Source organism: Oncorhynchus keta, chromosome 34, assembly GCF_023373465.1.
Source record: "Oncorhynchus keta strain PuntledgeMale-10-30-2019 chromosome 34, Oket_V2, whole genome shotgun sequence".
Lineage (NCBI taxonomy): Eukaryota > Metazoa > Chordata > Actinopteri > Salmoniformes > Salmonidae > Oncorhynchus > Oncorhynchus keta.
Window position 1 is genome coordinate 58,510,179 of NC_068454.1, and position 19,477 is coordinate 58,529,655.

General features: G+C 42.8%; 1 protein-coding gene across 2 annotated transcripts in view; it reads right to left on the reverse strand.

The window, feature by feature from the left end:
- myom3 (myomesin 3) overlaps positions 1 to 19,477 on the reverse strand; it is a 74,336-nt gene that overhangs the window by 7,487 nt on the left and 47,372 nt on the right. For both annotated transcript variants that reach the window (XR_008090375.1, XM_052494155.1), the window contains exons 15-29: positions 18,476 to 18,659; positions 17,994 to 18,168; positions 17,565 to 17,686; positions 15,676 to 15,863; positions 9,896 to 10,022; positions 8,811 to 8,995; positions 8,567 to 8,681; positions 8,226 to 8,382; positions 7,827 to 7,933; positions 7,700 to 7,744; positions 7,291 to 7,427; positions 6,145 to 6,289; positions 5,740 to 5,799; positions 3,674 to 3,741; positions 3,419 to 3,526 (exon numbers count right to left, since the gene is read on the reverse strand). Coding sequence is in view for 1 of the 2 variants with exons in the window: in XM_052494155.1 (XP_052350115.1) it covers positions 3,419 to 3,526; positions 3,674 to 3,741; positions 5,740 to 5,799; positions 6,145 to 6,289; positions 7,291 to 7,427; positions 7,700 to 7,744; positions 7,827 to 7,933; positions 8,226 to 8,382; positions 8,567 to 8,681; positions 8,811 to 8,995; positions 9,896 to 10,022; positions 15,676 to 15,863; positions 17,565 to 17,686; positions 17,994 to 18,168; positions 18,476 to 18,659 (1,923 nt within the window). In the remaining variant the exon portion in view is untranslated. The remainder of the gene's footprint in view (positions 1 to 3,418; positions 3,527 to 3,673; positions 3,742 to 5,739; positions 5,800 to 6,144; positions 6,290 to 7,290; positions 7,428 to 7,699; positions 7,745 to 7,826; positions 7,934 to 8,225; positions 8,383 to 8,566; positions 8,682 to 8,810; positions 8,996 to 9,895; positions 10,023 to 15,675; positions 15,864 to 17,564; positions 17,687 to 17,993; positions 18,169 to 18,475; positions 18,660 to 19,477) is intronic.

Genomic DNA, 19,477 nt, shown 5'->3' on the forward strand with positions numbered 1-19,477 from the left:
CTCCATACAGTAGTGAGACTATAACAGTAGCTATATACAGTAGTGAGCTATATACAGTAGTGAGACTATAACAGTAGCGAGGCTCCATACAGTAGTGAGACTATAACAGTAGTGAGACTATAACAGTAGCAAGGCTACATACAGTAGTGAGACTATAACAGGCTCCATACAGTAGTGAGACTATAACAGTAGCAAGGCTACATACAGTAGTGAGACTATAACAGTAGCAAGGCTATATACAGTAGTGAGACTATAACAGTAGCAAGGCTATATACAGTAGTGAGACTATAACAGTAGCAAGGCTATATACAGTAGTGAGACTATAACAGTAGCAAGGCTATATACAGTAGTGAGACTATAACAGTAGCGAGGCTATATACAGTAGTGAGACTATAACAGTAGCAAGGCTATATACAGTAGTGAGACTATAACAGGCTATATACAGTAGTGAGACTATATACAGTAGTGAGACTATAACAGTAGCTATATACAGGCTATATACAGTAGTGAGACTATAACATAACAGCGAGGCTATATACAGTAGTGAGACTATAACAGTAGCAAGGCTACATACAGTAGTGAGACTATAACAGTAGCGAGGCTATATACAGTGAGACTATAACAGTAGCAAGGCTACATACAGTAGTGAGACTATAACAGTAGGCTATATACAGTAGTGAGACTATAACAGTAGTGAGGCTATAACAGTAGTGAGACTATAACAGTAGCAAGGCTACATACAGTAGTGAGACTATAACAGTAGCAAGGCTACATACAGTAGTGAGACTATAACAGTAGCGAGGCTATATACAGTAGTGAGACTATAACAGTAGCAAGGCTACATACAGTAGTGAGAGGCTATACAGTAGTGAGACTATAACAGTAGCAAGGCTACATACAGTAGTGAGACTATAACAGTAGCAAGGCTATATACAGTAGTGAGACTATAACAGTAGCAAGGCTACATACAGTAGTGAGACTATAACAGTAGCAAGGCTACATACAGTAGTGAGACTATAACAGTAGCAAGGCTACATACAGTAGTGAGACTATAACAGTAGCGAGGCTATATACAGTAGTGAGACTATAACAGTAGCAAGGCTACATACAGTAGTGAGACTATAACAGTAGCGAGGCTACATACAGTAGTGAGACTATAACAGTAGCGAGGCTATATACAGTAGTGAGACTATAACAGTAGCAAGGCTACATAGAGTAGTGAGACTATAACAGTAGCAAGGCTACATACAGTAGTGAGACTATAACAGTAGCAAGGCTACATACAGTAGTGAGACTATAACAGTAGCGAGGCTACATACAGTAGTGAGACTATAACAGTAGCGAGGCTACATACAGTAGTGAGACTATAACAGTAGCATGGCTATATACAGTAGTGAGACTATAACAGTAGCAAGGCTACATAGAGTAGTGAGACTATAACAGTAGCATGGCTATATACAGTAGTGAGACTATAACAGTAGCGAGGCTATATACAGTAGTGAGACTATAACAGTAGCAAGGCTACAAGTACAGTAGTGAGACTATAACAGTAGCGAGGCTATATACAGTAGTGAGACTATAACAGTAGCGAGGCTATATACAGTAGTGAGACTATAACAGTAGCGAGTGGCAACATAGAGTAGTGAGACTATAACAGTAGCAAGGCTACATACAGTAGTGAGACTATAACAGTAGCGAGAGCTAGGCATACAGTAGTGAGACTATAACAGTAGCGAGGCTATATACAGTAGTGAGACTATAACAGTAGCAAGGCTACATACAGTAGTGAGACTATAACAGTAGCAAGGCTACATACAGTAGTGAGACTATAACAGTAGCGAGGCTACATACAGTAGTGAGACTATAACAGTAGCAAGGCTACATACAGTAGTGAGACTATAACAGTAGCAAGGCTACATACAGTAGTGAGACTATAACAGTAGCAAGGCTATATACAGTAGTGAGACTATAACAGTAGCAAGGCTACATACAGTAGTGAGACTATAACAGTAGCAAGGCTACATACAGTAGTGAGACTATAACAGTAGCAAGGCTATATACAGTAGCGAGACTATAACAGTAGCAAGGCTACATACAGTAGTGAGACTATAACAGTAGCAAGGCTACATACAGTAGTGAGACTATAACAGTAGCAAGGAGACTATATACAGTAGTGAGACTATAACAGTAGCAAGGCTACATACAGTAGCGAGACTATAACAGTAGCAAGGCTATATACAGTAGTGAGACTATAACAGTAGCAAGGCTATATACAGTAGTGAGACTATAACAGTAGCAAGGCTACATACAGTAGTGAGACTATAACAGTAGCAAGGCTACATACAGGCACCGGTTAGTCGGGCTGTTTGAGGTAGATCTTGTACAGCGTTGTATGAGATCTTCAGTTTCTTGGCAATTTCTCGCATGGAATAGCCTTCATTTCTCAGAACAAGAATAGACTGACTGTCACGACTTCTGCCAAAGTCGTAACCCTCTGTTTCCCCTCATGTCTTTGTCAGAGATTGTTTTATGTCGGTGTTATTTTATGGTTGTATAGGTGCGCGACGGGTCCTCGTACCCATGTTTATTTATGTATGTACATATTAGTGTTTGGAGCATGTTAATTGGGCATTTATTAAAAGCCTCCATTTACACTCCGTTTGACCCTCCTGCGCGTGACTTCCCTGCCACCTATACACACGACTCTGACACTGACGAGTTTCAGAAGAAGTTCTTTGCTTCTGGCCATTTTGAGCCTCTAATTGAAACCCACAAATGCTGATGCTCCAGATACTCAACTAGTCTAAAGAAGGCCAGTTGTATTGCTTCTTTAATCAGAACATCAGTTTTCAGCTGTGCTAACATAATTGCAAAAGGGTTTTCTAATGATCAATTAGCCTTAAAGATAAACTTGGATTAGCTAACACAACGTGCCATTGGAACACAGGAGTGATGGTTGCTGATAATGGGCCTCTGTACACCTATGTAGATATTCTATTAAATGTCAGCCGTTTACAGCTACAATAGTCATTTACAACATTAACAATGTCTACACTGTATTTCTGATCAATTTGATGTTATTTTAATAGAGAAAAAACAAGGACATTTCTAAGTGACCCCAAACCTTTTGAACTGTAGTGTACATTACTATGCTGCAAAAATTAGGTGGTTAGGAGCTTCATAGTTAGAGAGGCGGATCTGTAGCCGGAAGGTCACCAGGTCAAATATCCAGTTGTGGGCTAAATAGTGGGGTTGATCAAAGTGACATGTGACATTATGGGCTAGTTCCCTGGAACCAGATTCAGCCTAGTCCTGGATTAAAAACATTCACAAAAGAGAATCTCCATTGAAAGTGTGTTTTAGTTTAATCTGGGTTCAGGAAACCAGCCCCATGAGGACTGGATGTGGTATGGTGTACCTGTTGCACAGTCATGGTGCTGACTCCAGTCTGCTGGTCATACACAGCTGGAGTCTCCACGCCATCCTTGAACCACTTCAGAATCGTATCCTTGCTTACGTTGGTCACCTGGACCCAGAAAGACAGAGGATTCTAATGATACAGTAACACTGTGCACGGAATACATTCATAACGACGCACATGCATATCAGAATCCAGAATCCATGTGATTATTTCAGAACAAAGATAACAACATATTGGATATTTCTAAATTACCTTGCATTTGATTATAAACTCACAGTCCTCTGTCACGGTCCATGACAAAAACTCCAGGAAATAGGGTCCTTGAAAGACAGAGCGAATGATTAACTGCGTCCACTGGACCAGAGATACAGCGGCTGTCTTTGCTGGCAGTCAATCAATGAAGCTCGCCATATTCTGGTGTGTCAGCATTATATATTATGTCCTAAAGTTATAGCTGCCTATTTGACAGGAGCATTTTTACGCAGAAATCGGATCTTTATCCACTGTTCGCAGTAAATAAAAACACATCCCACATGGACTTTGGACAGCCGAATCCGGCACCTCGCAGATTTGACTTTGTTCGTTCCGCCACCTATTTGTGGGGTAAGTAACTGATCTTGACACGGGTCTTGGTAGTGGTGGTCAGCTGGTGAAGAGGTCCCTATGTAATCACGTTACATAGCCTAGGCTGGTCGTCTCCCTACTGAATTTGAATCGTGGGAGGCCACATAAAAAAAATGGAAAAGAAAAGGCAATCGAGTTTGACGTAATTTTTTCAAGTCCAAAAATCCAGAAAAAGACGGTGAATCGAACCCAGAACGAGCCAGAGAACTATCGTTGCCGGAGGAGAGGAGTGAGGGGCAAACTGTTCCTGATGCCAATGCCTTAGCTAGCAGCGCTGCTAATCCCACCAGTTCAGCATCACCACCGGCACCTCCACTAGCTTGTAGGCCTACTAGCGAGTCAGACTCAGCAGGAGAGTGAGACGGGGAGGGGGGCAGTGCATCCACCGACGAAGTGCTCAGAGCAGGTGCAATTTGCAGTTCAACAACAATCAAACATATAACCCCTGGCTTGTCATGTAGAATTAAAAGTTGGGCTGTACAACATGAAAAAAGGTGGGGAACTTGGGGTCTAGAAATCACTGGGAGTGATGAAACTAGCAAAAGAGTGGGTGGGATGTACAATAATTTAACATCCTATGCTTCCGACGTAAAAAAAGTCCTCTGAAAAAAAGGTTTTTGAACATGCCCGAACCAAGGCACATCTGGTGGCAGCAAGCCTTATAGACAGGGCTATAAAGAGGATACCCAGGTAATAGTTTAGGGCTCCCGAGTGGCGCAGCGGTCTAAGGCACTCCATCTCAGTGCTAGAGGTCTCTGGTCCACACCCGGCCGTGATTGGGAGTCCCCATAGGGCGATGCACAATTCGCCCAGCGTCGTCCGGGTTAGGCCATCATTGTAAATAAGAATTTGTTCTTAACTGACTTGCCTAGTTAAATCAAAGTTAAATAAAAAATATAAATATTTAACACTCAAAATGAAGTAATAGACACTACAGCCAGAGTCTTCAGAAAATCCTTAGAAGGAAGCTAATTGTCCCAGCCACAGGCCCGCTCATGGCTTTGAGCAAGAAATGGACTCTTAGGGGTTCAATGGACATAACATGGGGAGAGTCATTGTGGGAGGTTCTGAAAACTAAGGGAGGACATTTTTTTCCCTTTACAAACTTGTTCAGTACTGTGAAGGTAATCTGAATAGGTGCTTCACACAGGAAGGCCTATATATTCTCATGTGTGTGTTCTGCTGTAGCCTACACTGATTTATCTTATTTGAAGTTCTATTCCAATATTGTGATATTTGTTCAACTGCAACATTTGATGTGTTGAAAATGATATGAAATGCTGGTCGTGTCAGCCCCACAGCTGAGCATGTGTGCACAATGCACAGTGTGTTCTGCAGTGTCGTCTAAAAAGGTCGCTGTACATTGACGTCTGGAAAATGAGGCTCTAAGAAATTCAGACTTGTGTCAGCCCCACAGCTATACTCCGGTATGTGGGCCTACTGCAGTGCCGTCTAAAATGCTTTGGAGAGTGCTGTCCGTTTCACCACCGTAGACAGTAGGCTACTTGACTGTTCACTCTGTCTGCTGCACTGCCACTTTGTTTTTGACACATTTTTTCTCAATGTATTCCGGTACCCCCCCCCCCCCCTCCTGCACTCACTATGTGATCCAGGACCTCCCGATTTACAAAAGTAAGCACTGGATCCAGCCCGGAGGTCAGGGGTGAACTAGGGGCCAATAGGGGAACACTCACCTGACTTTCTCTTGTAGTCCATTCTGTTGGCTATGGACTGAGCCAGTGTCTGGCGGAACTCTGCCAAAGACACAACCACAGGGTCACTTCCCTACTGGCACACCGAGGATATGTAGTAACTACCAACAATAAGACAGTAACATCGACTGCAATAACCAAATCGATTGGAACAAATCTATATATCAGGCCATGCCAAACATTTTACAGCTCTTTAGAGTTCACAGAAATAGTAAGCTGCCCTTTTCACACTATTGTGCCGATCTGAAGCAAACTGTGCTGGCTCAGCACTTCCAGCAACTATGGTGGATGCGAAAACAGGCCAGCTCATCACAGCTTGGTTTAGCTCAGCTTGGGTCGGTAGTGTGAACATCCTGGTGATGAGTTTGGGTGACCAGATGGACTCACTCTCGTCCACGAGCACCAGGGTGAACTGGTTCTTGGCGCGGCCGTCGCAGAGCTGGGCTGTGTAGGAGCCCTCGTCCTCCTTAGACAGCTGGTCAAACAGGATCTCTATCAGCCCACTGGCCTTGTCAAAGTTAATCTTGTGGGCCTAGGGAGAGAGAAGAGAGAGGACACACACAAGCACATGAATGCGCACGTATGTACATACATGTGCCTGCGTAGGCACGCGCACCTCACAGAAACCACGTTTCTACAATAACTTCTACAAGTGTGACTTGCATGTTGATTTGAGCTAATCAAGGCAAGGGGATAAAATGGCAGAAATGGGGTTTGGTTTATTCACGTAATCCTCATCTGTAGTAATTTAGTAATAGACCCGTAGCAGTGTTGACGTTCACGTGAACACACGTAACCCCGCGCAAGACACGGAGTCCAAAAACATGCAAGTTATGTAATATTAGTTTCACCCCATGGAAAATCCACATCTGTTGCAACAACCTCTGCCGACAGTAGTCTTCCAACCTGTGGTTATTTATTTTTTTAGGTTGATTTCATAACAAATCAACATTGCTATCATGTTGCTACGCACATTCTGGTGAACATCTTTATGAAGGTGATTTGTGTTTAAATGAAATTGCAAGTATGATGGTGAGGGTAAACATGTTTTATTGTGATTGTTTGTGTGATTACTTTCTCTTTCTATACAGTCAATACCTCTTACTAATGCAAACTTGAATGGGGAACTATCAAACATTTAGCTATTTTGTGGCACATCTAGATTTCGTTGATTTATGGAGATTTTCACTAGAAATGAAAATGCATCCGGGAACAAATAACCATCTGCATATATTCAGAAATAAATGTGTGTATGCAAAATGCAGTAGCTTATGATTTATGCACACCTCCGGTAGACATGCTATAACTTGCCTGGTTCAGTCTATTTCTCTTTCTATTTTTTAACCAACTTGTCATCTCCTTCCTATTCATACAACACTGCACCATCGATTAAAGCAGGAACATTCTGACACCCAAGCTAGTTTTAGTATTCATTTGAGACATACACACTCTACTGACAGACCAGTAGGCACAAGATGTAGTTCTGGGTTCTGAGATTGGAACACATAGCCTGTGTTTTGAAGCGCTCCTTACTGCAGTACTGGAGATCTCTCTGTCGTTGAGAATGAGGCGGAGCTCTGCAGCGTTGCTCAGGCTCTCAGTCTGCATCCAGAGACGCACGTTCCCTTTCTCTGACACCTCCACCTGCCACTTGGAGCGCAGGGCTATCACTGTAGGGGGAGAGAACAATGAAGAGGGAAGAGGTTATGGGTTCAGGTTGGCCTCCAAGCTTCCGCAAACAAAATCATCATCGGGAAGGGTGCTCAACAACAAAGGCAGGAATTGAAAAAATAGGGCTTTTAACCAAGACAACATCTGAGGGAATAGCGTGTTGAAATTGGGATGTTGAACAATATATTATGCCTGTTTCTATTTGAAAAGGAGTACTATCGACTGTTTTAGCTCGATAGAGACTTGTATTATTACAGAGAGTAAGTCTTACATGGGTGGCAGATGTGCCAGCCGAGCTCGGTCAGTCTGTCCAGATCTATGGGAAAAGAGAGAGAGGGAGAATTACAGGGAACAGCTATCTTTTGCGCAGGTCTTCTTTAGCTTGGAGTATAAAGTACCTTCCGCGGTAAAGGTGAAACTGGAAGAGATGTCTGGGTTGTCACTCATCTCTGCTGTGTACAGGCCCAGGTCCTCTGTAGTGGCGTTTGTGAAGGTTAGGATGGACCTGGGGACGGACAGAAGGACAGTAGGCTTAAAGGACAGACCAGGGGACTCAGTAGGCCTGAATGGGACCATAGTGCTCAGTGACAAGGGAGTACATTTTGCATTGTAGTGTGAGGTGAGGAAGAATCTCCACTGAGTCTGACCCTTTGGTGACCTCTTAACATTAAACAAGTCTTTCATGGGTTACATGCCCTCTCTCAACTCTACAGGTCACTTTTTTCTTTCTCTATAAAAGGCACACACACACACACACACACACACACACCACACACACACATACAGCATTGCAGTACCTATTGTTCTCCCACAGTACCCTGGCTCTCCCAGCTTCAATGGCCTCTTTGTAGTTCTTGCACCAGACAAACGTGCTCTTCTCCGTAATTTCAGTGGCCTCAAAGGCCAGGAAGATGAAGCCATCATTGTCCACACCAATCTCTATGTCTCTGGTGCCTGATGGAGAAAGAACATGAATCAAAAGTAATTCTGGTGATATTATTAATCAGGGACCTGGTATTGCTAAAATCAAGCCTGGTCCCAGACATGTTTGTGCTCTTTGGCCAACTCCTATGGTCATTGTTATGTCAAACACAAACAGACCTTGAACCAGGCTAACTGAAACCCTAAAATGACTCACCTGGTTGAGTCTGGGCTCTGATAGGCTCAGAGGGCAGAGAAGGGATGCCCATTCCAGCCTTGTTGAAGGCACACACTCTGAGACGATAGGTCCGACCTGCCTGGAGACCTGACACCTGGGAACACAATCACACCAAAATGAAATATTTGATACATTTGATAATTTTATCAAAAACAAAAACATATTAACTCTATTTCAATGTATCTATATCCTTATTACAATAAACCAAGTATATATCACCAACCTTCAAAAAGGTATCTGCAATTGGCTCGTCATTCACGGCAGTCCAGCTCTGTGATTGGTCGCCCTCGCTCAGCTCCACCAGGTACCCTGTGATTGGTCCTTGCTGTCCTTCGTAGAGAGGCACTGCCCATAGGAGGACCAGAGAGTTATGCCTCACCTCCCTGAATTCCAGGTCATACGGGCAGCCTGGGGGGATGAGTGGGGTTAGCATAGTTAGCATAACACAAAGAGAGAAATCTGGATCAAGCCATACAGCCTTACATTCTATACAGTACATGGATTGATAAGTGTCTACTGTGTTAGAAAAATACCAACCAGACCTGGGTGCAAATACTATTTGAAATCAGTGTTTGGTTCATCCTGACTGGAGTGCTAGGTGGGCAGGGTCTGCACTTTTTGGAATTTTCTATTGGTTACATTGCAACATGCATGCTTATTTAAGCAGAGATAAAGTATTTGAAATGAGAATATTGATATTTATCCTTTTCCCCGTGTTCTATAATCACCCATAAACAGCCAAGTTGTCCGTGACAGAACAGGCCATCATAAAGAAATGAACAAACAATAATAATAACATTTAAAAAACAAGTAAAGTGATTTTGCTTAATCTACCCCTTCGTTCTTAGTGCCAGTGCACGGTAGTTAATTTGCTTAACGATTTTCAGTCGCATTTAAATTATTTACGACGCGGGGAGAGACCCGGCTGGATTCAGCTGGATTAATGGGCTGTGTGGGATAAATGGTGTGTGGCTCTCTCCATTTCCAATATGAATATCACAACAGGCAGTGTTATATGAGAAACACAGCTGGCCATGGCTGTGCACTGAACTGCTCCATTACCGAATGCCAGAGTGAGTAGAGAGAGACAGAAAGAGAGAGAGAGAGTGTGTTTTAGAGAGCAAACGTGTGAATGTGTGTGTGTTTTAGAGAGTAAAAGTGTGTGTGTGTGTGTGTGTGTGTGTGTGTGTGTGTGTGTGTGTGTGTACAGAGACCATGTGTGTGTACAGCGACCATGTGTGTGCATCCGTGTGTATGTGCATGCGTAAGTGAATGTGTGTGTTTTCATGATGATTGCATCATCCTCACCTGGCTCAGGCATGGTCCACTCCTCACACAGGAAAGCCTCACTGGGCTCAGAGGGTTTACCAACACCAACCACATTGGCAGCAAAAACACGGAACTGATAGTAATGCCCCCCATCCAGATTACAGACCTGTAAACAAGACACCATAAAATGAATACATTTACTGCACAAATTACAACCAGGGTTGTGTTCATTAGGACACAACCAGGAAAAACATTTCAAAACATTTTTGCAACAGACATTAGCATTTCTTATTGGTCAAGTTTTCTGCTTGGTGCCTACTGAACAATACTCTGGTCATTGAGAAAACAAGGGTCAGCTAGCTTTGAGTTTCAGTACGTCAGCTCTTGCATGGACAAACCGTGGACAAAACAAAAAAAGGTACCCTTTTAAAGATAATGCAACACAGTAGCTGGATTACCTCGGGCATATTCGCAGAGATTCATCTTAAATCTGAGGTTGTGTTCTCACGTCCTAATTTAGCTTGGTTTCTCAACTCCACACATATGGACATGACGGTGGAGTTGGGTTGCGACGTCTGTGGAAGGAGTGTACCTCCAACTACATCGAGACGCTGTCAGTCGAGATGAGGAAACAGTCTGTTGGTTGCATTTGATTAACGTTTTGTTAAAAAGGGATGGATTTCAGCAAATTAAGGAAGGCACGGAGCTGCAGAGGACAAACATAGGTACACGGTAAGGGTTTCTGTATTTACACTCTCGTCTCTACTCAACTCCATTGATTTGATGTACACTATCGATCAAACATTTTATAATGCCTACTCATTCAAGGGTTTTTATTTTATTTGGACTATTTTCTACATTGTAGAATAATAGTGAAGACATCAACACTATGAAATAACACATATGGAATCATGTAGTAACCAAAAAAGTATTAAACAAAGTAGCCACCCGTTGCCTTGATGATAGCTTTGCACACTCTTGGCATTCTCCACTGGCTTCCAGTTGAAGCTCGCATCCGCTACAAGACCATGGTGCTTGCCTACGGAGCTGTGAGGGGAACGGCACCTCAGTACCTCCAGGCTCTGATCAGGCCCTACACCGAAACAAGGGCACTGCGTTCATCCACCTCTGGCCTGCTCGCCTCCCTACCACTGAGGAAGTACAGTTCCCGCTCAGCCCAGTCAAAACTGTTCGCTGCTCTACCCCACCTCTTTAAGGAATACCTAGGATAGGATAAAGTAATCCTTCTCACCCTCCCCCCCTTAAAAGATTTAGATGCACTATTGTAAAGTGGCTGTTCCACTGGATGTCATAAGGTGAATGCACCAATTTGTAAGTCGCTCTGGATAAGAGCGTCTGCTAAATGACTTAAATGTAAAAATTCTCACAACCAGCTTCACCTGGAATGCTTTTCCAATAGTGTTGAAGGAGTTCCCACTTATGTTGAGCACTTGTTGGCTGCTTTTCCTTCCCTCTGCGGTCCAACTCAACCCAAACCATCTCAATTTGGTTGAGGTCAGGGGATTGTGGAGGCCAGGTCATCTGATGCAACACTCCATCACTCTCCTTCTTGGTAAAAAAAAGCCCTTACACAACCTGAAGGTGTGTTAGGTCATTGTCCTGTTGAAAAACAAATGATAGTCCCACTAAGCACAAACCAGATGGGATGGCGTATCGCTACAGAATGCTGTGGTAGCCATGCTGGTTTAATGTGCCTTGAATTGTAAATAAATCACAGACAGGGTCACCAGAAAAGCCCCCCCATACTATAACACCTCCTCCTCCATGCTTTACAGTGGGAAATACCCATGTGGAGATCATCCTTCACCCACACCGCGTCTCACAAAGACCCAGCGGTTGGAAACAAAAATCTCTCATTTGGACTCCAGACCTAAGGACAAATTTCCAGCGGTCTTATGTCCATTGCTCGTGTTTCTTGGCCCAAGCAAGTCTCTTCTTCTTATTGGTGTCCATTAGTAGTGGTTTCTTTGCAGCAGTTTGACTATGAAGGCCTGGTTCACACAGTCTCCTCTGAACAGTTGATGTTGAGATGTGTCTGTTACTTGAACTCTGTGAAGCATTTATTTGGGCTGCAATTTCTGAGGCTGGTAACTCTAATGAACTTATCCTCTGCAGCAGAGGTAACTCTGGGTCTTAATTTCCTGTGGCAGTCCTCATGAGAGACAGTTTCATGATAGCGCTTGGTGGTTTTTGCAACTGCACTTGAAGAAACACTCAAAGTTCTTGACATTTTCTGTATTGACTGACCTTCATGTCTTAAAGTAATGATGGACTGTCGTTTTCTCTTTGCTTATTTGAGCTGTTCTTGCCATAATATGGACTTGGTCTTTTACCAAATAGGGCTATATTCTGTATACCCCCATACCTTGTCACAACACAACTGATTGGCTCAAACGCATTAAGAAGGAAAGAAATTCCACAAATGAACTTTTAAGTAGGCACACCTGTTAATTTAAATGCATTCCAGGTGACTACCTCATGAAGCTGGTTGAGAGAATGCCAAGTTTGTGCAAAGCTGTCATCAAGGCAATGGGTGGCTATTTGAAGAATCTCAAATATAACATGTATTTTATTTGTTTAACACTGTTTTAGTTACTACATGATTCCATATGTGTTATTTCATAGTTTTGATGTCCTCACTATTATTCTACAGTGTAGAAAATAGTGAAGAAAAATAAACTTGAATGAGTAGGTGTTCTAAAACTTTTGACCAGTAGTGTACACTTGTAAGGTTGAGAACAACCTAATCCTAACTGAGCCACATACTGTAAAGCAAAGATTAAATTCTGCCAGTGTCGTTTTCATGGCTTTAGGAAGGGGATTCAGATCATTGATCCCAACCACTTTATTCACAGCCACTTAGCCTTTAAAGTCCTTATCGCCTATGAAGTTATTCTGCTTTAGGGGGACTGAGCCATGGGACAATGGCTATCAATAGACAAACCTGAGGGGCTTATTTAAGTGTGATAGGAATCACACCATCGAAAGACTATGCCTCCTCTTTTTATAGATTGGTCACTAGGCTATCCCTAATTAGGTGCAACAAAAGTCTCTTCATCAAATCAATACCTAGACAGTGCTGCTTGGAGCTCTGCAGTGAAGTATAGCAGGGGTAGGGGATAAGGGGCGTTCGTCCCAAAGTGTCTGTCGATTCAACTTATCGCCACCAGATGGCATCAGTTCACCTGATTCTGAATCAGTGGAAGTAAAGGCACTGCGGTCGAAATGGAGGTGGAATTCCAAACTAAGCGAGATAACTAAAAATCCTAAGGATTCACATTTCAGACATTCTTCTAATGAGGCTGGATAGGTGGCATGTCTGCCTGACTGCTAAACCAGTGGTGGTGGAAGGAAAGGATTCAGGGGGTAAAGTCATTTACATTGGCTTAGACAAGCAGGAAGACCAAAGTGTCCCGAGCATGACGCCTCCGTTGGATCAATATTCTAATATATCTCATTTACATGAAGGCAGCAAGTGAGCAGCTTGTAAAAATAAGAGCAAAAAGCGAACTCAGAGATGGGAGGAACTATTACTGGAAGAGACTGGGCAGTGGTAGGGGCTGGAGTCGCCCAACAGAGGGCACTGCATGTGGCCACTGTTTTCATTAATGCCTGCAAGCAGATCAATGGCTTTATATGTTAAATACCTTGGACATTAGGGCACACCGTAGCATTATGTTTTGCAATAGAAAACAAAAACAAGCGTTTCTTATTGGACATTGCATCCCTGTTTCGGTCTGCTTTCTTCTGCCTCCTGAACAAGACCCTGGTTAGTGGAAAAGCACGGTTTGCTCCAAACTTCTAAACTATTTTGCAGTATTGCAGACTTTGAATTGCTTTGTTCTGTTGAGTCTAAAAACAACATTATAAACTGGGTGGTTTGAACCCTGAATATTGATTGGCTGACAGCCGTGGAATATCAGACCGTATACCACGAGTATGACAAAACATTTGTTTTTCCTGCTCTAATTACATCGGTAACCAGTTTATATTAGCAATAAGGCACCTCAGAGGTTTGTGGTATATGGCCAATATACCATGGCTAAGGGCTTTGACCAGGCACTCTACTTTGCGTTGTTCCTAAAAACAGCCCTTAGCCGTGGTATATTGGCAATATACCACACCCCCCCCTGGCCTTTTTGCTTAAATATAACTCTTTTGCACTCCATAAAATTACAGGACACCTGTAATTTCCATTGCAAAAAGAGACAGGTGACAATTTCCATTAGTCTCCATTGGCACCACTACTCGTTGCCTAGTAACACAGCTAAGGTAGTAGAGGGAATGTGTTTTTTCCTCCAGTGTACCTCCACCGGAGCCTTATGTTCAGCTCTCTGACCACCGCTAATTCTGTTTTCTACGTAGATACAAAGACGTTAGTTCTAATGGGGTGTATTTCAGAGGGGACAAAAATGCAAGTTGTGCCCCTGTTGGTTGTTACATTTTAGTTATACCACGACATTGTTGAATAATTAGCTAGGAAGGCATTCTAGACTTGTCACGCCCTGACCTTAGAGATCCTTTTTATTCTCTATGTTTGGTTAGGTCAGGGTGTGACTCGGGTGGGAAAGTCTATGTTTTCTATTTCTTTGTTTTTGGCCGCGTGTTGTTCCCAATCAGAGGCAGCTGTCTATCGTTGTCTCTGATAGGGGATCACATATAAGGTGTCATTTTCCTGTTGGATTTTGTGGGATCTTGTTTTCTGTTTAGTGTTTCTGCCTGACAGAACTGTGTGCTTTTGTTTTTGAACTAAAAGAATCATGAACACTTTCCACGCTGCGCTTTGGTCCACTCTTCCTACCACCAAACGAGAGCCTTTACAAGAGTGGGCATTACATGTAAATATACAGGACAGTTGGAAAAGATATAGGACACCTCTGAAGTAGTTCCAACAATAGGCGCCTTTTTCCCATTCTAAACCACTGCACCATGCAGGCCATACTTGCTACAAAGTTACAGAGAGCCAAAACAACAACCATGCAAACCGAAATAGGATACAGTGTAAACGCAGGTCCAGTGAGGGAAAACTTAGCTCTCTACATAGCATTGATTTGCTTTTGCATGGAATTTATTTTGCAGCATCTGATGACCTAACGTGGTGAGTGATGGACATGCATTTCTCCTGTTCTTCAAGACGCAGTTGAAGCTATGATTTCAAATCCTCCCACGTGTTCGTAGTTTGACCAGCTGTTTTCAGCAACTGGTATTGTTGAATTTGTTTGTCACATTGGCAGATTTGCTAGCAACAAACTATTTAGCCACAGTAGCTTCTAGCCTAGTGTTTGATATGCAATGCGATCTCCTCTACTGTAAAGAACAGTGTCTCCTTAAGGACAAAGCTGCTCTTCAATGCCAGGCAAAATCGCAAAGAATGGACAACTGGGTCATGTCTTTGGCAACCTAGCCTTAGTGGAGTTGCCAACAAGCAGATGTTCTGAAAACCGGATGTGGGATCTCTGCTCAGAAGTTTGTTCCGCCTGCTATGTTGGCTACCTAACCGATAGAACGAATGACCAGGTTTGGTGGGAGGATGAAAATAACGATTTTACTTATCAAAATTCAAATATCAATGAAAACATGTAATTTCCTCCAGTAAATTTTTGGTTCTGTATTGTTTTCTCTGGCAACTGCGGTATAAGAGGAATAAAAGTCGTCAGTTATTTACAAGATAATACACAGAGCATCAGCGTTTATCCCTTACTTAACGTTACTCTGGTAGAGGGCCTTTGTCATGTTAAATGTGATCCAACATTCTAACAGCACTGACACCTGGGTACTGGCACCAGATCCTTCCTCACCTTGTGCTGCCTCTCCTTGGCAGGCTTGGTGTTGACCTTTCTCCAGGCGTCCAGCTCTTTGTCCTTCTGGTCCAGGTAGTAGCCTCGTACAGGGTCTCCTCCATTGTTAGCAGGGGCTCTCCAGGTGAGAATCATCTCCGAGCCAGTGCAGAGCAGCAGGGCGATGGCAGAGGAAGGGGATGGGGCGACTGGGAAGGGGAGATTTATTTGAAAAGAACGTTTGGGCATGCTATACTTTTCCTCAGCCTGCCCAGAGACCAACAAAAAAAGTATTGCATTTAGATAGTTTAGATGGATAGTGTTTTGAATAAATAGCTAATCAGCTTCTATTCTTCTGTATTCCATTCAATTATATTATATTCTGGCCACTTCCATGTATCAGGTCAGTTAATGTAAGGCCACACAGGGTTCCAGACACAAAGTCCTGGATTTCAGCCGTAACATCAACTGATCCGAGTCCAGATTTGGAATCTGGCATCACTGTGAGTGGCAGCTAAAATGAGCAGTCATTACAATGTAGCAGCCTGCAGAGTGTATGTTATTATTATCAGACATGCTATTATAGAGTGAGACAGCAGTGAGAGGGGTCAGCAGTTATTGATCAGGTTCCTGCTTCATCACAAGTCTATGTATTTCACTGTGTTTGTGGACACACCAAAATAAATCAGGAGCCTACCCATTAGATTTAATACCTGTCATCATGTAATGGGTTCATGAGGCTGTTATGAACTAATGGTGAATTGAGATCAGGAATAGATTGATGAAGCCCACCACAGGTTTTACAACAGTCATAAATTCCTGGGAGAAACTCTCTTTGCTGCCATGGAGTATTGAGGGTGTGTGAAGTGGTTTAAACTACAACTCCAAGACCAGACCAGAAAACATGGAAACCGTCGCTTCATGTTGAAATGGTTGGCAACTCTACCAAAGGACAAGACCAGAGAACATGGCGATCATTCCCACGTTGAAATGGCTAAGAAATCTACAAACTAAAGAACAATTATTCAAGCTGCAGCTGTTTAAATATTTTAGTCTGGTAAACGCATCCGATCTGAGAACATTTCCAAATGGTACGCTGAAGTATCCATTATAACAACCTACAACAGCCATTGATCTCTGGTGGACAAACCAGAGGCTTTCTGTCAACTGACTATCCAGCAGATGGACCAGCGATCGCAGAGGGGGACAGCAAAGGCATACGCTCGTAAATATGACATTTGCAATTTCATTTTGAATGAGTGGTTGTTCATGTTCAAAGTATTAGCAATTTCTATGAGTGCAGTTATCAACTGTATAACAGTGAATCCTCTCAGAGCTTCCCACTCTTGAACTGTTCCCACCCCTTTCCTTTGTCTACCAAGCTGCCATATCGGCTTAGCCCATTAGGGACTTTTCTATCATGTCAGTAACCAATTCATGACCTATTGTGTGTGTGTGTTTATGTAATTCTGTGATTAAGTTAGTAAATAAATCATTAAGCCAATTTGTATATCGCTGATTCATGATCTATGCTAGAGTTTGTGCAGATATCCAAGGGTTTGCAACATTCAGAATATGACTGATGAGGTAATAATACATTAACTGAAGACTGTAATCGATAAGATATGATATATTCGTGAAATTGACATTCTAAAAACAAAATTTGTCCGTGGTGCCCTTACTTCCTAGTTAATTACTATTCCGTGATTCGTTGAAAACAGACGGGGGGAAAAGGGAGCTGTGATACTCTGTAGTCTATTTTCAACATTAAGTCTTGTAATGCGTTTGACACTTTTTTTTTTTTTTTTTTAGTTCGATTTGTTTCATTATTTCAGTTTGCCCTAATGAATATATCCCAGGAGCATGTCCAACATTGTGGGTCAGTCCGCAGTTTTTTGTCTGGTACTCACTGAGTGCTGCTTTCACCAGGATAGGGGGAGACTCGTTGGAGTAGATACTGTTCCCAGCTCGCCCCACAGACTTCACTCTGAACACATACTCCTTCTTCGACTTCAGACCATGGACTGTAAAACTGAGAGGAAAAAACAATACATTTAGGCCTAGGTGTTGCAATGTCAAATTTGACTATTCATATAGCCCTAATGACTAAGCATTTCTTTCTACAGTGGGATGGTTCTATGGACTAAAAAGCAATTTAACTGGAAATGGTAATGGAGCAGGACGAGGCTTAATCTGTGTCCTGGAAACTGTCCAATCATGTTCTGTTGTAGAATTAGTGGCAATAAGAACTACAACATTTATCCAATGCACAATATAAACAGCTTTCAAAAAAGAGGAGCTCAGTTCGTTTAAATGGCACCGTGAGTTCAGTACTGTACTTGGTGTTGGTGGTTGGTTTGTTGTTGACCGTCCTCCACTCTTGCTTCCCAGCCTCGCTGTAGTACAGGTAGTATCCCAGAATGCCCTCTTTCTCCTTGGGCTCCTGCCACTGAAGCAGGACAGCAGAATCTGTGTCTCGGATGGCCAAGACAGAGGTGGCTGGAGCAGGAGCAGCTAACAGGATAACACAGTGAGCTCAGCTGATTGGCACACTCTTAGGAAAATAAAAAAACATTCTATCTGAAGCCATCCCTGTAGGAGAACCCTTTATGGTTCAAGGTAGAACTTCCATAAGAATCTTCCATAGAGAAGGTACTGAAGGAAGAACCAACCTGGATGAAAATGGCTAACTGAAGAACCACTGTCACTGTAGAATAACCCTAGAACTGTTTTTTTTTTTATTTAGAAGAGAAAACACAAATCCATATCAATGGAACTAGTGTAACATTAAAGAAATAATATGTTTATCCCTCTCCCTCACCTTGGGGTTGTCCCAGTGAGATTGGCGGGCTCGGCTCTGACGGTTCGCTCACGCCAAACTTGTTGACGGAGCGCACCCGGAAGTAGTAGGACTTCCCCTTCTGTAGGTTAAACATGGGGAACCTGGGAGAGCCCACCGTGATGTCCATGCTGGCCAGCTGCCAGCTGTTTTTACCTGCAATGGACTGATGGACAGAAGGAAGTACGAACAGAGAGCGAGACAGGCAGGCAGGAAGAGACAGAGGTGGATGGAAAGAGAAGTAGGCAGAAAGACAGACATACACACAGTGATTAATCTAAATGTTTCTCACCATTATGTCTCATTTCTGCTCCATTAACTTGACTCCCATATCTTTAAGTCCTTTTTAAAATGTACATTTGAATAAAAACCCAGTCTTTAAAAGGAGATCAGCGATTATATAGCGCAAGCCCAAGGGCGAGGATATTTGAATATTCCTGGGCAGAACAGAAGCGGGAGATCTTGGCAATTGCAGATGCTTTTGATGGATTGGACAGTTTTATTACAGAGTTACTTATAAAAGTCCAATAAAGCAATTTCCTGTGGCAGTTTGCCGCTTTTCTTCTCATTATTGCAATTGCAAGCTGTTGGGCATCTAGTATGCAGAGTCCTGGTTGATATTGAATAACTGGGGCACTTTGGGGGAGATGTAAAATGAATGATCCCCCCCCCCCAGGACTTTGATAAACCAGAACTTTGACAAACTTTAGTCATTGTAAGACATTCATCAAAATAGGAACACTTGTGTCCTTTATAGTTTGGTGGCCATGTACGAACACACCCGCAACCTGTACTATAAAACCTCCTTGACGTTAAAACTAAACCAGAACAAAACTGTGGCTAATTCACAACCGTGAACCTAGAAAACCAAGATTTATGCTTTTAATCACCCCCAAAGCCCAGAGAGAGCTTGACCCAGCTAACAATTATGGGCAGAGAGAACATTTTTGTAATGTTATAGGTAATGTCCAGTTGTCCAGTTTT